The sequence below is a fragment of the Nicotiana tabacum genome, chromosome 7, assembly GCF_000715075.1.
Source record: "Nicotiana tabacum cultivar K326 chromosome 7, ASM71507v2, whole genome shotgun sequence".
NCBI classification, from domain to species: domain Eukaryota; kingdom Viridiplantae; phylum Streptophyta; class Magnoliopsida; order Solanales; family Solanaceae; genus Nicotiana; species Nicotiana tabacum.
The window spans coordinates 69393462-69408798 of NC_134086.1; the positions used below are offsets into that span (position 1 = coordinate 69393462).

General features: G+C 38.0%; 2 protein-coding genes across 4 annotated transcripts; one reads left to right on the top strand and one right to left on the bottom strand.

Moving 5' to 3' along the window:
- The first annotated feature begins 6116 nt into the window (after nt 1-6116).
- LOC107777625 (cysteine synthase) lies at nt 6117-11996 on the top strand. 3 transcript variants are annotated; one of them, NM_001325245.1, is made up of 11 exons: nt 6117-6154; nt 6992-7049; nt 7154-7263; nt 7377-7434; nt 7617-7880; nt 7956-8093; nt 8250-8301; nt 10111-10190; nt 10342-10401; nt 10644-10724; nt 11663-11979. In NM_001325245.1, the coding sequence occupies exons 2-11, from the start codon at nt 7008-7010 to the stop codon at nt 11753-11755; spliced, it is 978 nt and encodes a 325-aa protein (NP_001312174.1). In that variant the 5' UTR covers nt 6117-6154; nt 6992-7007; the 3' UTR covers nt 11756-11979. The 3 variants fall into 3 exon arrangements, with proteins under 3 accessions (NP_001312174.1, XP_075112834.1, XP_075112833.1); XM_075256733.1 differs by lacking the exon at nt 6117-6154 and adding an exon at nt 6183-6293 and having other exon boundaries at nt 11663-11996; XM_075256732.1 differs by lacking the exon at nt 6117-6154 and adding an exon at nt 6357-6463 and having other exon boundaries at nt 6668-7049; nt 11663-11996.
- Nucleotides 11997-12263: 267 nt separating this feature from the next.
- LOC107801536 (uncharacterized) lies at nt 12264-13085 on the bottom strand. The gene has a single exon (XM_016624882.2). It carries the CDS (start codon nt 12982-12984, stop codon nt 12439-12441), a length of 546 nt encoding a protein of 181 aa, XP_016480368.1. The 5' UTR covers nt 12985-13085; the 3' UTR covers nt 12264-12438.
- Between the last annotated feature and the right edge of the window lie 2252 nt (nt 13086-15337).

Here is a 15337-nt window from a genome sequence, read left to right on the forward strand (position 1 = left end):
TCTTGTGAGGTGTTTACTGATCATCATACCCTCCAACACTTGTTCAAATAGAAGGATCTCAATTTGAGGCAGCGGAGATGGTTGAAGCTGCTAAAAGATTATGATATTACTATCTTGTACCATCTGGGAAAGGCCAATATGGTGGTCGATGCCCTGAGTAGGAAGGTGGTGAGTATGGGGAGTTTGGCATATATTCCTGTTGGGGAGAGGCCTCTTGCAGTTGATGTTTAGGCCTTGGCCAATCGGTTTGTGAGGTTGGATATTTCGGAGCCCAGTCGGGTATTGGCTTGTGTGATTTCTCGGTCTTCCTTATTTGATTGCATCAGAGAGCGCCAGTATGATGATCCTCATTTGCTTGTCCTAAAGGACAGAGTTCAGCATGATGATGCCAGAGATGTGACTATTGGTGATGACGGGGTATTGAGGATGCAGGGCCGGATATGTGTGCCTAATGTGGATGGGCTTCGAGAGTTAATTCTAGAAGAGGCCTATAGCTTGCGGTATTCCATTCATCCGGGTGCTGCGAAGATATATCAGGATCTAAGACAGTATTATTGGTGGAAGAGAATGAAAAAGGACATTGTGGGATTTGTAGCTCGGTGTCTCAATTGTCAGAAGGTGAAATAGAGCATCGGAGACCGGGTGGCTTGCTTCAACGAATGGATATTCATGAGTGGAAGTGGGAGCGGATCACTATGGACTTTGTGGTTGGGATCCCACGGACTTTGAAAAATTTCGATGCTATTTGGGTGATTGTGGATCGACTGACCAAGTCCGCGCACTTCGTTCCTATGTGTACTACCTATTCTTCAGAGCAGTTGCCAGAGATATACATCCGGGAGATTGTTCGTTCGTATGGTGTCCCGGTTTCCATCATTTCAAATAGAGGTACTCAATTTACTTCACAGTTTTGGAGGGCTGTACAACGAGAGTTGGGTACTTAGGTTGAGTTGAGCACAACTTTTCACCCTCAGATGGATAGACAGTCCAAGCGCACTATTCAGATATTGGAGAACATGTTGCGCGCTTGTGTCATTGATTTGGGAGGGTTATGGGATAAATTTCTACAGCTCGCAGGGTTTTCTTATAACAACAGTTATCAGTAGATGGCTCCATATGAGGCTTTGTATGGGAGGCGGTGTAGTTCTCCGGTTGGTTGGTTTGAGCTGGGTGAGGCTAGGTTTTTGGGTATAGACTTGGTGCATGATGCTTTAGACAAGGTGAAGGTGATTCAGGAGAGGCTTCGTACAATGCAGTCGAGGCAAAAGAGTTATGCTGACAAGAAGATACGTGATGTGTCCTACATGGTTGGCGAGAAGGTTCTCTTGAAGGTTTCACCCATGAAGGGTGTTATGCAATTTGGGAAGAAAGGTAAATTGAGTCCTCGGTTCATTAGGCCTTTTGAGGTGCTTCGAAGGATTGGGGAGGTGGCTTATGAGCTTGCTTTGCCACCCAGCTTATCGAGTGTGCATCCGGTATTTCATGTTTCTATGCTCCGGAAGTATATTGGCAATTCATCTCATGTATTGGATTTCAGCACGGTACAGTTAGATGATGATTTGACTTATGATATGGAGCTAGTAGCTATTTTGGAGCATCAGGTTTGAAAGTTGAGGTCAAAGGATATTGCTTCAGTGAAAGTGCAGTGGAGAGGTCGGCCCATGGAGGAGGCTACCTGAGAGACCAAGCGGGAGATGTAGAGTAGATATCCTCACCTATTTGAGGCTTCAGGTATGTTTCTTGACTCGTTTGGGGAGGAACGTTTGTTTAAGAGGAGGAGGATGTAACGACCCGGCCGGTTGTTTCATAAGTTACCGCTCAATTTCCCCCATTTTTGTTTCTTATTGTCTTGTTCATCTGTATTATATGATATCGGGTTGGTTGGTTTGGGTTCGGAGAGGTTCTGGAAAGGAATGAGACACTTAGTCTCTTTAGAGTAAACTTAGGTTGGAAAAGTCAACCAGATATTGACTTATGTGAAAAAGGGCTCGGATATGAATTCTGATCATTCGGATAGCTTCAGGAGGTGATTTGGGACTTAGGAGCATGTGATCAGAATGTGTTTTGGAAGTCCGAAGCAGATTTAGGCTTGAATTGGCGAAATTGGAATTTTGGCGTTTTCCGGTTGATAGGTGAGATTTTAATATAGGGGTTGGAATGGAATTCCGGAAGTTGGAGTAGGTCCGTTGTGTCATTTGTGACCTGTGTGCAAAATTTTTGGTCATTCGCACGAGGTTTGATAGACCTTTTGACTGAAAGCGAAATTTGGAAGTTTTTGGAATTCTTAGGCTTGAATCTGATGTCAATTTGGTGTTTTGATGTTGTTTTAAGCGTTCCGAAGGTTGGAACAAGTTTGAATGAGGTTATGGGATATTTTGGCATGTTTGGTTGAGGTCCCAAGGGCCTCGGGTGAGTTTCGGGTGGTTGAACGGATCAAATTCATGTTGGAAAAGTTGCAGAAAATCTGTTGTTGGTGTTGCAGAAAATTGGCCTTCGCGTTCGCGAGTGGGCTCTCATGTTTGCGAAAGGTTAGGGTGTGAGGCAGGAAGTCTTAACTTTGTGTTCGCGATGTGTGTCCCGCGTTTGTGAAGGGTTAGGTGCAGTGTTCATCGCGAACGTGATGTGGTCTCGCATTCGCATAGAGTATTGGGAGCAGCTGGGGTCCAAGTTCATTGTGCTTCGCGTTCGCGAGCTAGGTGTCGCGTTCGCGATAGGTTGAGGAGCTGAAGCTTCGCGTTTGAGTTTAGGATGTCGCATTCGCGAAGAAGGATTTAGTGGTCAACGGATTTTGTGCTTCGCGAACGCGAGGCGTTGACCGCGTTCGTGATGAAGGAATTTTTAATCGCTGGGCAGAATGTTTAAAAGGCCATTTTCGCGATTTTTGGCCAAAGTTCACCATTTTTGAGTTAGTTTTGGAGCTTCTTGAGGGAGATTGAAAAGGGAATCAAAGAGAACTTTTTCGAGGTAATATTTATGGACTTAATACTCGATTCTATTATGATTCCTACCTAATTAAACATGAAATTTGGGGGATTTGAAGCCTAAAACTGGGGAGTTTGGGCTTGGAAATTGGAGACTTTAATCTAGGGATTTGAGGGGTCATTTGTGGTCGGATTTTGATATTCTTGGTATGTATGAACTCGTGGGAGGATAAGGATTCCGTTGATATGTCTTTTATCGAATGTCGAGACATGGGCCCGGGGGTCGGGTTGGACCAATTTCGAGATTTTTGGTATAATTTGATTATTTTCGCATGGGCTTCGTTCCCTTAGCATATATTGATGTTGTAATTCTGATTTTAAATAGATTCGACGCGAGTTGAGGCCCAGGCGAGAGGCAAGGGCATCGCGGAATAATATTTCATTCAGTTGAGGTAAGTAACCATTGTAAATCTAGACCTGAGGGTATGAAACCTCGGTATTTTGTATTGTTTTGATAAATAAGGTGACGCACATGCTAGGTGACGAGCGTGTGGGCGTGCACCAGTAGGGATTGTGACTTGGTCCGTCCCGTAGCGACTATTAAGTCGCGTATTTGATTTTAAATCTTATGATATTCCATATATTTGAGATTGATACTATATTTTGGGTTGTACGACATGTTTGGGGCCTTGTGCCAACCTGTTTAGACCCTATGGGTAATTTTTACTACTTTCCTCACTCTATCTGTTTTGAAAGCATATCCTCAGTCATGTTTTACATATTTATTGTTTAAATCTGATTTTATCACTCTACTTCTTAATATATGAAAACTGTTTGGGCTGAGTTCCCTGATTTCCACTGATATGCCCAAGTGGCTGTAAAGTTAATGACTGAGAGAGGTTGAGGACCTAATGGTGAGGATTTTATATATATATCGAGCCGCACGCTGCAGCAATATTATATATATATTATGGATCGGGTTGCACGCCGCAACGATATATATATTGGATCAGGCTGCGCGCCGCAGCGATATGACGCTTGGGCTGTAGGAGCCCCTCCGGAGTCTGTACACCCCCAGTGAGCGTAGTCGACTATAAACTATGGATCGGGCTGCACGCCGCAGCGGTTATTATGATTATTACTATTATGAGATATTATTGAGCCGGAGGGCTGAGTGTGAGTACTGTTGACGAGAGCTGAGTTCCGAGTGACTAAGAGTCTTGCCCGAGAGGCTATACTTATGAGTGATACCTTGCCCGAGGGGCCCGTTTATGACATTTTGCTGCTTTCACTCTTCTTTTTATATTGTGCATCTGTTGGAAAGTGTTGAATAAATGATTTCAAAGTATTTTAATTGAAACTGACATTTTTACGAGATAACTAACTATGGCACTGTTGGTTTTGACTTGATATTTCTGTTGTAAACTCTTATATGGTTTAAAATTGCTCATCACTGCAGTTGGACCTTATTTACTTTAGTTATTTACTGAGTTGACATACTCATGTTACTCCCTGCACCTTGTGTGCAGATCCAGGTGCCCGGACATTAGAGTGAGAGCTTCCAGCACTCTCAGAGGTTTACCGGAGACTGCAAGTTAGTTGCATGGCTTCGCACCCCTTCTACCCCAAAATTATTATATTTCTTTTTGAGAGGAAAAAAGAACAACTAAATGAAAATGGTAAGTTGTAACAAAGAATTTCAACTTTCAAACTAGTGTTTTTTTGTTGAATCATTGGTTAATGGACTTTGTTTTTTATATTTTGTTTGATTTTCTACTATGGATATTCCAAATCAACACTAACAAGACCTTGACATTGTTGTATTCCTTTTCAAATAGGAAAAATGAATTAGGACGAGAATTCTAGCAAAGAACATAGACTTCCAAACAATTTTGATAGCTTCAAAGTTTGGTTAGTTGACTACTTCCCCGCCAGTCTTTCTCGTTCACTGATAAAGTAAATGATGCAATTTGACCCTTCGGAATCTCGAGAGCCAATTTGATAGAAACTTTATATTAAATTAGTAATAAATAATTACCAAAAAAGATGATTGATTTGCTGTCAGATATTTGTTTCAAAATTAAGTCAATATTTTCTTTCTAAGCTTGTTAGCTGCAATCATAACCGGATAATATTTATTTTAGAATAAATTATTTATATTAGAATAAGTTATCCAACAGATTTATGCTTTTTCTTCTGCGAAGTTTAGTACTAAAAGATGGTTGAATCAAACTTATGTTAAAATTTCAACTACGACACTTTAACGACTAAATTGTTATTGAAGGAACATTATATGCAATTTAATAACTCATTTGCTAATATATTTAATTTAAAGTAGAAATTTAACATTTAGCTTATGAACTAGTATGCAAACCATATCTTTTAAGCTTGTCTGGGTAGTAAGAAAGAAAAATTTCAGTATCTTGTTAAGAATAAATGATAATTTCACAAGAAAACATCATTTGTTTGACGAGAAATAAAAGTAATAGTAAAAAATGTCTCATATATATATATATATATATATATATATATATATATATAACTCTCTCTTATAAGATATTTGATCTTTAAGACCAAATCAAACTTATGAACTATGCCAAAGGAAAAAAAAATCAGAATTCATGAGACAAACTAAAAAGGACACCTTACACTAAATTTAAGTTGTGTGCCATAATTATAAGATCTAATATCTTATACTTAATATTTACTCTCTCGGATTCATAATAAGTGATTTTTGGCCTTTTATTTTTATTCAAAATAAGTATCTCTTTACATAATTTGTCCTTATTTACATATTTGTCAAGTTAATGATAAACAAATTTCAAAATACTTTTTTCTTCTTTTAGGAGTTAGTATTTTTTTAAGTGACGTCCAAAAAGTTATTTATTATGGACGGAGAGAGTAACACTTTAGGTTTTGTAGATTGTGTTAGGAGTAATTAATTAAATAACTTAAAGATCGATAAATGTAATGCATTAAATATGAATTTCTTTTATAAAAGCAAAAAAGTTTGAAACAAGAATAAAAAGGCAAGAAGCCCAATTTTGCACGATTTAGGCAGTAGGCACTAATAATACAAGACAAAACTTACTAAAATATGATCAATAGAGAAGTGGGTGTGGGTATATATAAGGGTCATTCATTTCTCCACCTCAACATAGTCACCGTACATTTGCATTCTAGTACCAATCCATCTTCAACCAGGCTCCTTTCTTGTCATTGTCAAATCCCAGGTAAATCTTTTTCTCCATTTATTTTGTGGCTTTTATTTGCTCTTATAGATTACATAATTAATTTGTTCTCTGTACATTTGCCAAGATCACTGTTTTTTCCACCTAATCGGAATTTTTTCTTCAAGCTTTACTTGTTAAGGTATTAGGGAATTAAAAATTGAATTTCTTTTTAAATATGGGCAGAAAAGTGATTCTGAGAATTGGGTTTTTTGTTTTTTGAGATTTATGAACTGTGGAGGATGGATTCTTGGTGTTGATTGAATTAAGATGTAATCTACAATTAATTTTAAAAGGGATAAGATAAAAGATGTGCATCTTCTTTTGCCCCCAGGCCTAGCTCAAGGGGCAAAGGGCGGTGGATTTGTGTCTTAGGTCACAGGTTCAAGCCCCACACAATGACAAAGCCTAGCCTGGTATTTAAATGGAGAAAGGATAGAGGGGCGGGCCCATTATCCACCGAGTTTCGGAGGCTGCGGTTGGTCCAAAGGATTCTCGGTCATCAAAAAAAAAAAGATGTGCATCTTCTTTTCTGAATTTGTTAGGATACAAAGTGCTTTTGGGTTTATTTTTTTTCCTAATTTAGCTGGCAAATTGTTGTAGTCTGTGGAAGTGGAAGAAGGAAAAAAATTATAAAGAATTTGATGTTTCTATTAGTTCCTTTCAGTTTTTTTTCTTCCTGAATATTGGAAACTGATTACATTATGTTAAGGATGGAAGTTGCCCGAGTAGAGTGTAACGGGTTTAGAGGGTTCTCAAATGAGAAATCTTGGTTAAATGAGTAGCTGATATGATGAATTGAAGCACTATGATCTTAGTTTCACTTTTAAATTCTTGCAGAATTAACTTGACAAATATGGCGGGAGAAAAGAATGGAATTGCCAAGGATGTAACTGAAGTAAGTTGATAACCTCTTGTATCTGGTTCCTTTTGAATATTGCTTTTCTTTTGAATTTGTAGACCACTTAGATTGTATTAATAATTTGCGGCTTTGACCCACAGTTGATCGGTAACACTCCTTTGGTGTACCTGAATAATGTTGTGGATGGGTGTGTTGCTCGCGTTGCTGCCAAGCTCGAAAGCATGGAGCCGTGCTCTAGTGTTAAGGATAGGTAAAACTTCATTTTGCTTGTGGATATTCCTCGACAGTAGTTATGTATTTATCGGAGCTATGTATTTATTACTGATGACTGTGTTTTGCTTATCTCTTTATTACTACTGCCAGGATTGGTTATAGTATGATTACGGATGCTGAGGAGAAAGGCCTGATCAAACCTGGCGAGGTTAGTTACCCTTGTTTCTAGAAATGATTTTGCAATTTGGTTTGTGGGTTGAGTGGTTCTGTAATTTGATGAATGTGTGACGATTATCTACAAGGAGGAATGAAGTCATTTGTATTTTGAAGATTTGGTTACCACCTTGTTTAGCATTCGAATCTGACTTTGTATTGTCTTTCTTTGTGAAGAGTGTCCTCATTGAACCTACAAGTGGAAACACTGGAGTAGGATTGGCATTTATGGCTGCTGCTAAAGGCTACAAACTCATCATAACGATGCCTTCTTCAATGAGTCTTGAGAGGAGAATTATTCTGCGTGCTTTTGGTGCTGAGTTGGTGCTTACAGATCCAGCAAAAGGGATGAAAGGTTCTATTCAGAAGGCTGAAGAGATTAAGGCCAAAACACCTAACTCCTTTATTCTTCAGCAATTTGAAAACCCTGCAAACCCAAAGGTATCTCTTCTTCCCACACCAAAGTTTACTTTCTCTGATGGGGAAATGGCTAACTCAAATACTACCATAATGTAGGTACACTATGAGACCACTGGTCCTGAGATCTGGAAAGGCTCAAACGGGAAAGTAGATGCTCTCGTCTCTGGAATTGGAACAGGAGGCACAATAACAGGTTCAGGCAAGTATTTAAGAGAGCAGAACCCCGACATAAAGGTGAGCTTGTTTAAGAATTAGGCTAATGACCTGTAACGCAAAATATTTTATTTGGTTTGATTAGTAATTGAATTCTTTCTATATGCTAAATTTCTGTTTGGTATTATCATGACTTGTCAAAATGATTCCTTTTTCCCTTTTGCAATTGGATGATAGCTCTATGGTGTGGAACCAGTTGAAAGTGCTATTCTTTCTGGAGGAAAGCCTGGTGAGCTTTTCTTCTTTCTCAACCATTATGTTTTTTTTTTCTTTTCATTTTTCCACTTTGTGCGTATCGCAGCAGAACTCAAGTTTGTGGGAGTGAGAACCTTATAAATATGAGACCTGCAGTTATTGGGTTCTCACACTATCTTAATTGTATTTAACATTATTTCTGGTTTTCGACACCTTGATCCATATCTAAGTAACATTCCTATAAAGTGTCTACAATGCGACCGAAAGTTTCAATGGTGTGACTGGTTGCATTGAATGGCCAGCACTGTATGTGCTTTCTAACAGGGTCCAATATAAGTGGTTCATCATGTAGACCTAAGGTCATCTAGTCGTGTTATGGTGTATCTAAGGCTACATTTCGCACAACACCTAGAGCCTGGTATAGCTAAAATTTTGACTTTTAATATGGAAATCTGAAAGTAAATGAGTAGGTGGGATGTTAAAAGTAATTCAGATGAGCAGGCAGTGTCTGGAGTCTGAAATTCCCATGATCCATCTTAGTAAATTATAGGAATTCCATGACGTATTGATTGATTCTGGTTCTCCCCTCCCCCTCTAAAGACATTACTTGTTAAAGGTTTAGGATTTAGTTGGCCTTGGATGCTGATTAGCATGTCTTGGCGTCGTAGTGGTCACTTCGCTTGCATGATATATTGGAAAGAACCCGATTTTATTTGTTAAAACTCTTCTGGTAAGCTGAGAGCCAGAGACAGCCTTACATATGATGGCAGTAAATCATAAAGTCTTGTCCCAGGTCCATGTACTGGTTTAAACCATAGCCTTCTCCTCGAAACTTGTTTATCCCTTCTTATGCCCACTGCAAAACCAAAATAAAGGAGCTATATGTTAAATATTTCAGGACATTACTTTTACCCTTTAATAAACTATTGAACTTAAGTTGCACTGAAGCTCTCCAGGCAACAACATACCAAAAGTGAGGATTCTCTAAATAATACCAAAGTGAGTTTGAAAAAGCAGAAAGGTAGAAAGAAATGGCTTGGCTTGTTTTTGAACAATTAATTTTTCAATATATATGTCAAAGACTCCATGTTGTTCTAGTAATATTTTAGCATGCATCAATAGTACATAAATTTTTCTATCAAATGTCTCCAAAGGGACATCAATAGTAAATAGCTATCTACAAAAATTGTGAATCCATTATTAAACATTTTCCTCCCTTTTAGTTGTATATTCCTAACCAAAAATAAGAGCATGAGCAATATATTATACACTTCAGATTCCTAATTAAATTTGTATCTTAAGTTAAGTGCCAAACTACCTCGAATGTTTTTTCTTTTTTAGCTTTTACAATATCTTTATGCCAAAAAGGGTAACTGACATAGTAATCTCATCTCTTTACTAGTATTTATATATTTATATACAACAGCTACTCCTCAATCCAAATCTAATCCGGATCGGCTGTATGGATCCTCGGTATCCACTCTTTTAACCATAATGTATAAAGTAATTATCAATTTTGAGTGTCATAAGAGTTTGGTATAAAAAACCTGCTCCTTCTGTACTCCATTTCTAGTGTCAACCGAAATATAAAGGAGAAAATGCTTTATTGTCAGCAAAGAGCGAAAAAATTGCACTAGCCTTTCTGAGTGGCTACCCAGTCCTGCAACACCGCCCCAAATGGATAAAAAGCAAAAACAAAAGTCATTGTGTCCGCTTTTACCTTTTATCAACAAAAAAGTCATTGTGACCATCTTGAAATATCTGCTGTGTAAACAATTTAACAAGTCATTGTTATATGGTTCTTTGATTCAATTTGACATATGACTTGCCAATGATGCATTAGGTCCGCATAAGATTCAGGGGATTGGTGCTGGTTTCATTCCTGGTGTTTTGGAAGTTGGTCTTATTGATGAAGTAATTCAAGTAAGATATGAACTTCCCAGAATATCTTTTCTACAAAATTCTTGATCTATGGGAACACTATGAATCTCAGTTTCCGCTCTATTATTGATCTTGACTTTTTAGGCTTTAGGTGCTAGCATTTGACAGAATTTATTCATTTTGATAAAATCAGGTTTCAAGTGAAGAAGCCATAGAAACTGCAAAGCTTCTGGCATTGAAGGAAGGTTTGCTTGTAAGTTTGACAGCTTTACCTCTGCTCCCAACCTTCCTACTCCCTCCCCCACCCCCGCCTCCCCACCCCCAAAAAGAAAAGAAAAAGAAGAAAAAAGGATAAAGGGAAAAAGCTCCCACGGAATAAAGAAAGAAAAAGAGAAGTGTGTGCAAGAGCTATTGAACATTGTAATAGTCATGCCGCAGTTTTGCGCACTCCTAACGTCCTACATGTTTTGGATACTGAAAATATGCATTTTACAGGTGGGCATATCATCTGGTGCTTCTGCTGCTGCAGCAATCAAACTTGCTAAGCGCCCTGAAAATGCTGGGAAGCTCATTGTTGTAAGTATCTATCACTTTTTATGAAATGCTAGTCAACTCATGATCAGCTGAAGCTGATAAACTATATTATGCAAAACATTGAAATATTGTCATATCGAAAACAAAGAAAAGGCATGTATCATTATCTTAGTGGACTCATGGGATTTAGTGGTTTGTGAGTATCTAAGTGATTGACATAATGAAATGTTTTTTGTTCAACTTATATAGGTAGGAAGTGCTTCATTTGATTTTTGTCGTCCCTAAATATCTTGGGTTTTTGCATATATAACAAAAAAAAAAAAAGTCTTGTTTTCTGTGTTACCATAGGGAACAGAATATGATGAAAGAAATTTACTTATTCATGTGTCTCTTGTGTTTCTCTCTTCAAAATACATCTGGCGGTTTTGGTTGTATAGGGATAGACACTTGATATGTCATTGAGGAAGGACTGTAGTTTGATGATGGTTAGGGTTAGTTACTTCATTGGCAGTGCTTTGGTCCAGAAAGATGCAGTAAATTGATTATCATTGTGCTTTGATGCTCAAGATTCTTGTGCCTACTGCAACTGCTGAATTCACTCTATTGTTGTCTGCCTACTCCTAAAATATTCTTTATTTAAGCAACTAAGACAACTGTTGCTTCTATGCTCATTTTGACACTGGCATAGATTTTCATCTTGTCCAGCAAAACACTGCCAATTTTGCAAGCTTTTTTATGCTGACTTTATTGATCCATCCGGTGCTTCCTGCCATTATTGTTGTATTGTTTTGTAGAATATCTAATTTGACAGTTTTTTGCACATTGTAATCATTCCTTGTTTGAAGTATTCAAGTATCATAAGTCAACCGCATGGAGAACATTTTCACCAATTTTAGTCATTTGTATGATGGAATAGCATTCTAAGTCACGACAAGGTTTGTTTTGCCTCTACTTACAGCCACATTAAACTGGCGTTGCAGGTTGTTTTCCCAAGCTTCGGGGAGCGATATCTTTCCTCTGTGCTCTTTGAATCTGTTAGACGGGAAGCAGAGAACATGACCGTGGAGCCTTGAACATTTTGTCCTTCGACTACCATACCATAGTCTCGAGAGGGTTTTCCGATCAAAGCAGAATGTTCTTGTCTGAACCTTTTCCTTTCCGGTTTGCTGAAACTTCTAAAAATAAGGCCTTTTTCTTTTTTTTAGTGGCCATTCAAGTATGTCTTAGTGCTTTTGTAAGTTTACTGTTTCTACAACACTTGTGACAGTGGATTTATAACAGGAATTTCAAGAGCTGTGCTGCTTGTTCATCAAAGTTCCTCTAAACTTTTTATTTTCTTGAATAGACATCTTCTCATCCTACGCTAATCAAGTGCTGTACATGCCCATTGTGCATATATTTACTTTATTTACATTAACAACTAAATTTCTTTTCTAGGTAAGTGACATCTTCTCATCGTTCATATATTCGTTAGTATTAGTTTAAACTTCTGGTGCTGTCTAAATAACTTGAAGAAAATACCAGAGACTCATTAACTAAATTACTACACACTAGTATATTTAGGCGCCATAGACTAAGAAATTTTCTTTCTTCATAAACTTTTAAACTCGACTTTGAGCTATCATATACTGGAGTATTCTCAATCAAATTTTGCAACAATAAATGGGAAAAGATTGTTCAAAATTATTCCAAGGAAAAAAAGAACTAAAACACAAAAAAGAAGATTCTTCAAAGAAGTCTTATCTTAACAAAAAAATCAACCAAAGAAATCTTGAACACCTTTTCCAGCAAAAACTCTATCAGAAAGTTCGGCCAAAACGGCATTAACAGTGAGCAAAACGACACTGGACCCAGCAATGACTCCAATCACAACCCCAGTAGTACTCAACACCTTACCAAAAGCTGGCCATTCAATTTCCCTTATCTCCTCCGCCACTCCACTCCAAAAATCCGTCCCCTTCTCTTCTCTCTCCTTCATCAGCTTCTTTATCTCCGACCCCACATCCGACGGTGACAACTCATCGCCGCCGGCGTCTTGATCGGTGGCGACTTTGGTACTATCCGGTGGTGGGTTTTGCTGGGTTTCTGATGAGGAGTTGTTGGAGTTTGAATCTTGAGTGGCTTTTAATGGGATAGTGAAGGAGTTGGGTTTTTTGGGTGTGGAAGTGAAAAGACTGTGTTTTTTGAGATGGGAGAAAATGGGCGTGGGCTTAATTGAGGTGGTTGTGTTGAGGTGAAGAAATTTAGGAGAGGAAGAGGGAGGCGGTAGTGGGGGTTGTGAGAAGGAAAGTGGATGTGCCATTGTTACCGAGCTATGAGCTTGTTCTTAGCATCTATTGCGAATGCTATACAGAATGAAAATTTAAACATTAGCGTTGTGTAGTAATAATCAATAGTATTATTTTATTTATCCATTTCGTTAGATATTTGATATAAAATGCGTCTTTGGGAGAGCACTTCATAATAGGAGTGTCAATGGCTCTATTTGATGGATTTCAATTACTTTATTTTATATTCCTTCCATTTTAATTTAGGTAAACCTATTTTTTTTAGTCCGTATAATTTTTTATACCTCTTTTTATATTTAGAAACAATTTACCTTTATGCATGATTTATAGTCACACACAATATATGAATTTCATTTCATACCACAAGTTTAAAAGTTTTTCTTTTTCTTAAACTCCGTTCTCAATCAAATAGAACTAACAACAACAACATATTCAGTATTATCCCATACAGTGGGTCTGAGAAGGATAGTGTGTATCGATGTTTGGCTATAAATTTATGTTTTTGCATTTAATTTACCTTGCATTACGCCTCGATCTTATTAACTTTAGTGGGAATATTTGTGACTTTAGCTAAATAATGGTATTGATATGTGTAGGAGTGAATTGGAAAGTTTTCATGCAAAGTGAAGTAAGAACATAACACAAAAGCATCAGGTACCTAAACCGTGCTACATACCAGGCTTCGCGAGGTCTATAGCCAGCTTGACCGCGGTACAGACCAAGCTTCCCGAGGTCTATAGCCAGGTTGACCGCGCTACAAACCAAGCTTCGCAAGGTCTATAGCCCGATAATTAAAAGTTGTGAGTTAAAAGTCTCCGACCCGAATTTGGACTAAAGGACTTCAACCCTAGCCTATAAATACTCCCTAAATATGTCTGAATGGGGGAAGGACGTTTTTCAGAGCAATTTTTGATGAACGGAGAGCACGGAGCCGCTGTGGAGGCCGAAATTCATCAGATTCCATCTTTCTTCCATCAAACACAGTAAACTTTACGTTTCTTTGGATGACTTATTATTTTGCTACCATGTCTATTGGAGCTAAACTTCACATTCTAGGATTGTGGTTGTCATGAATATTGAAGTTTATTAATTATATTACCGTTAATTCGAGTCATCATCTTTGATTGTTTCTCTAATTCTGTGCATAATTGCTTAATTGTTGGCCAGCAATTGAGTTCTATTTACTATCTATACTCTGCTTGGGAAAGCCGTGTTTAGATTAGAGAAGAATTAGAGAGAGCTTGTTTCTAAACCCGTGGCTCGGGGAAAGATTTTACGGTTATGATAGGAATATACCTAACAGTCTAGCTTAGGTAAATACCGTATTATATTCGTTCATGATAGATTCAAGACCATAGGAATATATGGTTGATATATTATGGATAGACAGATAGTATTGTGGGAATATATTATTTATATAAACGATCTGGTTAACTAGCAATCATAGATAATGTAGATTAACAGGCGTAAATATGAACCCAATAGGATTGACAAACCGACCACAACCTTGGAATCTTCATCTCATTTGATTAAAATCCAACTACAATCGATTGCTCCTAATTAATTGGGCTAATTACTAGTTTAATTTTTGCAATAGTAGTTTAGAAGAAAATAGTATTTTTTTTATCATCTTGGACAGTAATTAATTTTAGTTTGCTTAGTTAAAAATTAATCTAAGTCTCTATGGGTTCGACATTCGACTTTGAATCACTTTATTACTTGACGGCCACGTATACTTGCGTGTACTTGGGAACCAACATGTACGCAAACTTTACCCCTACCTTGTGAAGGTAGACAGACTATTTCTAATAGACCCTCGACTCAGAAAAACATAAGTACCACATTAATTAAAAGATAGACAATGAGGGACAACACCAAAAAGCCATATAAAAGTAGCAGAAACAACACGATAATAAGATGATCAAAATAAAAGAAAATGATGGGTAGTCATAGAAACCTACTACCAACAGAATGCGAGAGTGCGTACTAATCCTACTGGTATGAACAATCTATCACCTACCCAACTACCCTAATCCTCGACCTCCACATCTTCCTATCAAGGGTCATGTCCTCGATCAGTTGAAGCTGCGTCATGTCTTGCATAATCACCTCTCCCCACTTCTTCTTCAGCCTACCTCTACCTCTCTGTAGGCCCTCAAATGTCAACCTCTCATACTTCCTCACTGGGTCATCTGTGCTCCTCCTCCTCACATGTCCAAACCACCTAAACCTCGCTTCACGCTTCTTGTCCTCAATGGGGGCCATACCCACCTTGTCATGAATAACCTCATTCCTAATCCTATCTAACCTGGTGTTCCCACACATCCATCTCAACATCCTTATCTCTGCTACCTTCATCTTCTAGAT

What these genes read in the sequence shown, in the direction of transcription:
- LOC107777625 (XM_075256732.1), top strand. Translation starts at nt 6,960, where the DNA reads ATGATCTTAGTTTCACTTTTAAATTCTTGCAGAATTAACTTGACAAAT. An exon ending in AAAACCCTGCAAACCCAAAG is followed by an intron (nt 7,881 to 7,955) that starts GTATCTCTTCTT and finishes ACCATAATGTAG; the next exon opens with GTACACTATGAGACCACTGG. An exon ending in TCTTTCTGGAGGAAAGCCTG is followed by an intron (nt 8,302 to 10,110) that starts GTGAGCTTTTCT and finishes ATGATGCATTAG; the next exon opens with GTCCGCATAAGATTCAGGGG.
- LOC107801536 (XM_016624882.2), bottom strand. Translation starts at nt 12,984, where the DNA reads ATGGCACATCCACTTTCCTTCTCACAACCCCCACTACCGCCTCCCTCT.